At 40.0% G+C, this 8,357-nt stretch overlaps 1 protein-coding gene across 1 annotated transcript in view; it reads left to right on the forward strand.

Annotated features, from left to right (window-relative positions):
• Positions 1 to 8,357, forward strand: part of MELK (maternal embryonic leucine zipper kinase) — an 86,373-nt gene that overhangs the window by 74,315 nt on the left and 3,701 nt on the right. The window contains 2 exon segments of the mRNA XM_007455994.1: positions 986 to 1,154; positions 7,868 to 7,971. Of these exon segments, the coding sequence (XP_007456056.1) occupies positions 986 to 1,154; positions 7,868 to 7,971 (273 nt within the window).

The following is an 8,357-nucleotide window of genomic DNA, read 5'->3' on the forward strand; positions in this document are numbered from 1 at the left end:
TCCCTACACTTCTGCCAGTGGAGTATAGACATCCACTAACAAACAGCAGTCACTAAAATATTAAAGATCCTAAAGGGCGCTTCAGATAAAGCCCATTCCTCTTGTACAAACAGGTCTGCAGCATAGGTGACCTTTCATTATCTTTTATAGCTATTTTTTTGAGCAGGCTCCGTTTTGAGGATAATTGGGAGAATTAGAATGTGAACTAGGTATTAGATGCTATGGCATTATTATTAATTTTCTTGATATCATGATGATATTGTGGTTATGTAGGAAGATGTCTTTATTCACTGACGATGTATGCTGAAGTGTTTCAGAGTAAAAGGTTGTGATATCTTTTTTTTTTTAATATTCATTCATTCATTCATTCTGCGCCAGGTCTTAGTTGCAGCGTGCAGACTCTTAGTTGCGGTGTGTGGACTCTTAGCTGTGTCATGCAGACTCTTAGTTGCAGCAGGCAAACTCTTAGTTGCTGCATGCATGTGGGATCTAGTTCCCCGACCAAGGATTGAACCCAGGCCCCCTGCATTGGGAGCGCATACTGCAGTGGAAGTCTTGCCCACTGGATCACCAGGGAAGTCCCAAGGGTTGTGATATCTTCAGATGGATTATTTTGATGTACATATTTTTAATGTATTTATTATATATATGTAGAGAAAGCAAATGTGGCAAAATATTAACAATTGTTGACTCTAGAAGGATATGTTGATGGTTATTATACTTTTTGTTCAACTTTTCTATATATTTGACACTAAAAAAATGGTAGGGGAAAAATAGTTTTGGCAGTTGACTTGGGGGAGCGGTGATGGCTACATTTCAGTGGAAGATGGCTTTTGTGCTCCCTGAGGAAGAGTAAGATGGCTTGGCCAGGCATACCTGAATGAGATGCACCTAACAGCCAGGACAAATGCACCTCTGTGAGGGACCCAAAAGGCAGGAAGTCCAACTCTTACTCGTGGGTTCATTGGTTTTTTTTTTTTTTAAGGTGTCGCTCAGTAGAACTCAACCTTAACCAAGTACATGTAGAGGATACTCCAAAAAGAAAAGGAACCAAAGTGTTTGGGAGCCTTGAGAAGGGGCTGGATAAGGTTATCACTGTGCTTACCAGGAGCAAAAGGAAGGGCTCGGCCAAAGATGGGCCAAGAAGACTAAAGGTAAGTGGACTGGAATTCTTTAATATGGATTTTAGAAGCTGACTGCTAACTGGACTGCTTTTTTTTTTTTTTAAAGGAAAGTACTGAATGAATGAATTGATTAGTATTTTTAATTTATTTATTCATCCATTTAGCTAATACATATTTTTTGAGCACCTAAAATATACATTTTACTGTGCAGTGGGCTTTGAGAATGCAGAGGCAAATTAGATACAGTTGCTCCTTTGGAGGAACAAATAACTAAAATTCAAATATTAAAATTCACGTGGGGAATTAATCACAGAGGCAAAAGAGGAGGTGGGGAAGCATGGGGCATATATAAGGAACTGCCTTAAGGATGGGGGCATGAGGTCAGTTGTCCTATCTCTGGTACATAGGAGAGTCCCTGACACATGGGTACCTTTGTAGGCCCTCATGAAATATCTGAATGCATGGCAAGTTAATTTGAACTTTGAGTGTGGTGTGTGTGAGGAAAATAGCAACAGGTCAGGAAAATAGGCTGGCTAAGACGTTTGGACCTTACTTGACAGACCTATTATGTTTTTAGAGCATGTTTAATGTGTCAGTGGTGTGGACAGTATGTTTGGTGGGGATAGGAAAAGAAAAAGAAGTGATTAGTAGATATAAAGTACTTCTTACTCTCTTGGATTCTCTCTGAGCATTCATTCAAACATCTAATGAATGATATTTTTGTTTGAGGGAAGTAAGAGGTAAAGGGAAGAATAAGACACAGCTCATGTCTTTGAGGAACTCATAGAGTGGCAGTGAAAACAGGCGGGGATATTGCTCTGATCCACGGGGCTTATTGCTGTAATAAAAACATGTTCCAAGAGGTGTGAGGCCCAAAGGAGGGAAGAGCAGTTGGTGGTGTTCCCCATGATTTGGGGACTGGGTCTGTGTTTAGATTTTGCACTGAGAGTCTCATTTTGAGCAAATCTGGGCAGGCTTGGGGGAAGAAAAATGCTGAGCTGCTGGGTAGAAGGGTGCTTCAGGGGAGAATGTTCTGAAATCCCATTTATGTCCTGTCTTAAAGTGACAGAAGATAGGACTTCTCCATTAGTATTTGTTGCCTTGTTGAACTTACATAATGCACTGGAGTTTTATGTTGCATATGGCTGTTTATTAGGCATATTTTATCTTTTTATTCTAAGAGTTCTCTAGTTGGAGACAGTTGTGAGGTATTTCAAACCCTGATGTTGGGATTATGAAAATCATGGTGTCATTTCTCTGAAAATATTAAATAAAGAAAATTAAAGAAACTTGTCCAATTATATACATTATTGAGAAGCTCGGTGGTTATCAAATGCTAATAGATGATATTCTAAAAATGTTCACCAATGTAAATTATTTGGAACTTGAGTGCATTTTTCAGTAGGAACTGCTGTGATATTAGTTGGCTTTCTAGATATTTCCCAGTACTTCCAGGATGTAGGAGAAAAATCACAAGATTGGGAATGAGAAGCCTGGGTTGTAGCCTCAGCTTCATACAGTGTAGCTTGGATAAGTCATTTTATCTCTGACTGTCTCAATTTTTTTCTTTGTAAAAACTGGAGACAATGTCTATCCTGGCAGCTTCACAGAGCTGGGATATATAAATGAGACTGTATGAGATGCTATATTGCATATGAAATGCTTTCTAAATATAAGATGTTCCAGTGTCAAGTATCATTATTATTGTCATTGTTGAGCATTTTAACCCCAATGTAGCAGAACCACAGTTGTAATTAGCACACACCTAAGAGATGAAGATTTATCTAACTTTGGATCTTTAACCCTTTCTAATGTTTTAAGTTGTTCAGAACAAAAGGACTTACTTTAGGAGATTATCCTCATTTTCCACCTAGTTCTTTTCTTTTCTTTTCTTTTCTTTTCTTTTCTTTTCTTTTCTTTCTTTATTTATTTATTTTGGGCTGCATTGGGTCTTTGTTGCTGCGTGCGGGCTTTTTCTCCAGTTGTGGAGAGCGGGGGCTACTCTTCATTGTGGTGCGTGGGCTTCTCATTGCGGTGGCTTCTCTTTGTTGCGGAGCACAGGCTCTCGGCAGTAGTTGCAGCACGCGGGCTCAGTAGTTGTGGCTCGCGGGCTCTAGAGCGTAGGCTCAGTAGTTTTGGCGCACAGGCTTAGTTGCTCTGCAGCATGTGGTATCTTTCTGGACCAGGGCTCAAACCTGTGTCCCCTGCATTCGCAGGTGGATTCTTAACCACTGAGCCACCAGAGAAGTCCACACCTAGTTCTTTTTTTTTTTTTTTTTTGCGGTACACGGGCCTCTCACTGTTGTGGCCTCTCCCGTTGCGGAGCACAGGCTCCAGACACACAGGCTCAGCGGCCATGGCTCACGGGCCCAGCTGCTCTGCAGCATGTGGGATCTTCCCAGACTGGGGCACGAACCCATGCCCCCTGCATCGGCAGGCAGACTCTCAACCACTGTGCCACCAGGGAAACCCCCACACCTAATTCTTAAATTAAAAAATTATAAATTTACGGAAAAGTTAAAAGGATGGTACAAAGGGACTTCCTTGGCTGTTCAGTGGTTAAGACTCTGCACTTCCACTGCAGGGAGCACAGGTTTGATCCCTGGTTAGGGAACTAAGATTTCGCATGCTACACGGTGCGGCCAAAAAGAAAAGAAGATGGTACAAAGAACACCTAATTTTTTAAGATAGCAAATCATTTGTAGTTAAGCCGTCTTTGAGGAAGCAATCTATAAAAATCTGAAATTTAAATAGATAAAATAGGATTATTTCTTTATTTTACAAAGGAATCACTTGAATTGTGATTTGAAAGTGTTCAGTTTGTTATTTTCTTGAAAAAGTCAATCTAATTTGGTGAAAAAGTCCTGGATTGGAAGCCAAGAGACAGAGGGGCCTGTCATAGCTGTGCCACTTGTTCCTTTTATAACTTGAAGCTGAGGTTCCTGAACTCTAGTCATTTGACAGTCACCTTCATGTTGGCATATCAGCATATCATCTGCACTGTTATTTATCTGGTACTTTCTTTATATGATGCATTTTAAAAGCAGATTTATAGAGGTATAATTGACATGCAATAATCTGCATATATTAAAAATGTACAATTAATATACTTTGGCATTATATATGTACCTGTGAAACCACCACCACAATCAAGATGACTATTTATTTATTTATCTATCTATTTATTTATTTTTGGTTGTGTTGGGTCTTCATTGCGTGCGGGCTTTCTCTAGTTGCGGTGAGCGGGGGCTACTCTTTGTTGCGGTGCACGGGCTTCTCATTGCGGTGGCTTCTCTTGTTGCGGAGCACGGGCTCTAGGTGCGCAGGCTTCAGTAGTTGTGGCACATGGGCTCAGTAGTTGTGGCTCCTGGGCTCTAGAGCACAGGCTCAGTAGTTGTGGCGCGCGGGTTTAGTTGCTCTGCGGCGTGTGGGATCTTCCCGGACCAGGGCTTGAACCCATGTACTCTGCATTGGCAGGCGGATTCTTAACCACTGCCCCACCAGGGAAGCCCCAAGATGACTAACTTTAAAAACTTGTATTTATTTAAAAGGAAACCATATGTCATTAGTTTCTCTAATCATATTTTGCTAAATCTGTTTGGAACAAATATATAAAATTAAAATAAAAGTATTTATCCATGTACCACGTAGAGTTATATTGTATAACTCCAGTTGTTATTTTTATCACATTTTGGAAAACCCCATCTTAAGAAACTTATAGCTCTTCTTTGGGTCATAGGTTCTTAATGTGAAAAGTAAGGTAGTTGGGTCTTTTCTCACCTCAGCATTTTGTTGTTTATAAAAAGAACTGAAATCTGAAAGACATAGAAAGTATAATTTTGTTTGACAGTGAAGGTACTGCTAGAAAGGTAGGGATTTTTTTCTGTCTCCAAAACCTATTAAAACAGTACCTGGGGAAGTTCCCTGGTGGTCTAGTGGTTAGGATTCTGGGCTTTCACTGTGGCCCGGATTCAGTCCCTGGTGGGGGAACTGAGATCCCCCGTAAGCCGCATGGTGTGGCCAAAAAATAATAATAATTAAAAAAATTAAAATTAAAAAATAAAACAGTGCCTGGCACCTAGTAAGCCGTCAATAAATAGTTGTTGAATGAATGGATGGATAGATACTAATTAAGAATGAAGTTATTTCTGGACTTCCCTGGTGGCAATGGTTAAGAATCTGCCTGCCAATGCAGGGGACATGGGTTCAAGCCCTGGTCCGGGAAGATCCCACATGCTGTGGAGCAACTAAGCCCGTGCACCACAGCTACTGAGCCTGCGCTCTAGAGCCTGTGAGCCACAACTAATGAGCCCGCGTGCCACAACTAGTGAAGCCCACATGCCTAGGGTCCGTGCTCTGCAACAAAGAGAAGCCACTGCAATGAGCAGTCTGCACACTGCAACAAAGAGTAGCCCCCGCTTGCTGCAACTAGAGAAAGCCCGCAGGCAGCAGCGAAGACCCAACTCATCCAAAAATTAATTAATTAATTAAAAAAAGAAATTATTTCTTAGAATTATGCTGTTAGTGAATGAGAAAAAAATAACTTGACATTACTTTTTTAAAGGGATACTTGTTATATTCATTCCTTCATAGACTTGTCATAGAATCACCTCCTGGGATCCTGTAAAATTACTTAAATGATCAAGAAAGAATTAAGGAAACACATGCAACTATATACAAGTGAAATTTTCTAGGGCATTTGTTTTCTCACAGTTTACATTTCAGGAGTCTTTATCACCGTGTAGGAAGGGGGAAATAGGTAGAGCTCAAAGAGGTAGGCATTATTTAATATTTATTTACTTATTAAAAAATTGGTAGGATAGGAAAATGCAAATATAAAAAGGGTGATATGGATGCAGTTACTAATAAACGTGATTTCTCCAAGCTTTCCCAGTGCCATCTCAATCCAACTTACCAAGTGTTGGTTGTAAATTCTTTCAGTGTTTTTCTTGAAATATTTCCACTTGAAATGGTACTATGTTGAGGAGTTTGGGATCTCTAAATGAGGTAGTATGGTCTTTGTGTTGATGTAAAGATTTACTTCTTAACCCCTTCTTTTTCCAGTAGTTGTGGCGCGCGGGTTTAGTTGCTCTGCGGCGTGTGGGATCTTCCCGGACCAGGGCTTGAACCCATGTACTCTGCATTGGCAGGCGGATTCTTAACCACTGCCCCACCAGGGAAGCCCCAAGATGACTAACTTTAAAAACTTGTATTTATTTAAAAGGAAACCATATGTCATTAGTTTCTCTAATCATATTTTGCTAAATCTGTTTGGAACAAATATATAAAATTAAAATAAAAGTATTTATCCATGTACCACGTAGAGTTATATTGTATAACTCCAGTTGTTATTTTTATCACATTTTGGAAAACCCCATCTTAAGAAACTTATAGCTCTTCTTTGGGTCATAGGTTCTTAATGTGAAAAGTAAGGTAGTTGGGTCTTTTCTCACCTCAGCATTTTGTTGTTTATAAAAAGAACTGAAATCTGAAAGACATAGAAAGTATAATTTTGTTTGACAGTGAAGGTACTGCTAGAAAGGTAGGGATTTTTTTCTGTCTCCAAAACCTATTAAAACAGTACCTGGGGAAGTTCCCTGGTGGTCTAGTGGTTAGGATTCTGGGCTTTCACTGTGGCCCGGATTCAGTCCCTGGTGGGGGAACTGAGATCCCCCGTAAGCCGCATGGTGTGGCCAAAAAATAATAATAATTAAAAAAATTAAAATTAAAAAATAAAACAGTGCCTGGCACCTAGTAAGCCGTCAATAAATAGTTGTTGAATGAATGGATGGATAGATACTAATTAAGAATGAAGTTATTTCTGGACTTCCCTGGTGGCAATGGTTAAGAATCTGCCTGCCAATGCAGGGGACATGGGTTCAAGCCCTGGTCCGGGAAGATCCCACATGCTGTGGAGCAACTAAGCCCGTGCACCACAGCTACTGAGCCTGCGCTCTAGAGCCTGTGAGCCACAACTAATGAGCCCGCGTGCCACAACTAGTGAAGCCCACATGCCTAGGGTCCGTGCTCTGCAACAAAGAGAAGCCACTGCAATGAGCAGTCTGCACACTGCAACAAAGAGTAGCCCCCGCTTGCTGCAACTAGAGAAAGCCCGCAGGCAGCAGCGAAGACCCAACTCATCCAAAAATTAATTAATTAATTAAAAAAAGAAATTATTTCTTAGAATTATGCTGTTAGTGAATGAGAAAAAAATAACTTGACATTACTTTTTTAAAGGGATACTTGTTATATTCATTCCTTCATAGACTTGTCATAGAATCACCTCCTGGGATCCTGTAAAATTACTTAAATGATCAAGAAAGAATTAAGGAAACACATGCAACTATATACAAGTGAAATTTTCTAGGGCATTTGTTTTCTCACAGTTTACATTTCAGGAGTCTTTATCACCGTGTAGGAAGGGGGAAATAGGTAGAGCTCAAAGAGGTAGGCATTATTTAATATTTATTTACTTATTAAAAAATTGGTAGGATAGGAAAATGCAAATATAAAAAGGGTGATATGGATGCAGTTACTAATAAACGTGATTTCTCCAAGCTTTCCCAGTGCCATCTCAATCCAACTTACCAAGTGTTGGTTGTAAATTCTTTCAGTGTTTTTCTTGAAATATTTCCACTTGAAATGGTACTATGTTGAGGAGTTTGGGATCTCTAAATGAGGTAGTATGGTCTTTGTGTTGATGTAAAGATTTACTTCTTAACCCCTTCTTTTTCTTTTTTAAGCCTCACTATAACGTGACTACAACCAGATTAGTGAATCCAGATCAACTCTTGAATGAAATAATGTCTATTCTTCCAAAGAAGCACGTTGACTTTGTACAAAAGGGGTAAGAAGCACACTTGAATCTATTACTTGACGTCTTTTGAACTTTGAGAAAACAGAGGTTGATTCCCCTCTCAACCTATGTTTTTAATAGAATTAAAAAATTATAAATTGTTTAACATAATTAAAAAATATATTTCTCTTGCCTCACTTTTCCAAAAAGCTTTTATGTTAGTGTCTGTGTTCATAATTTATTCTCTTTTGTTTTATATGAGCTGTAGAATTTTTTTTTTTTTTTTTTTGGTACGCGGGCCTCTTACTGTTGTGGCCTCTCCCGTTTCGGAGCACAGGTTCCGGACGCACGGGCTCAGCGGCCATGGCTCCGGGCCTAGCCGCTCTGCGGCATGTGGGATCTTCACGGACCGGGGCACGAACCCGCGTCCTCTGCAT

This window comes from Lipotes vexillifer, unplaced genomic scaffold, assembly GCF_000442215.2.
Source record: "Lipotes vexillifer unplaced genomic scaffold, Lipotes_vexillifer_v1.1 scaffold920, whole genome shotgun sequence".
NCBI classification, from domain to species: Eukaryota; Metazoa; Chordata; class Mammalia; order Artiodactyla; family Lipotidae; genus Lipotes; species Lipotes vexillifer.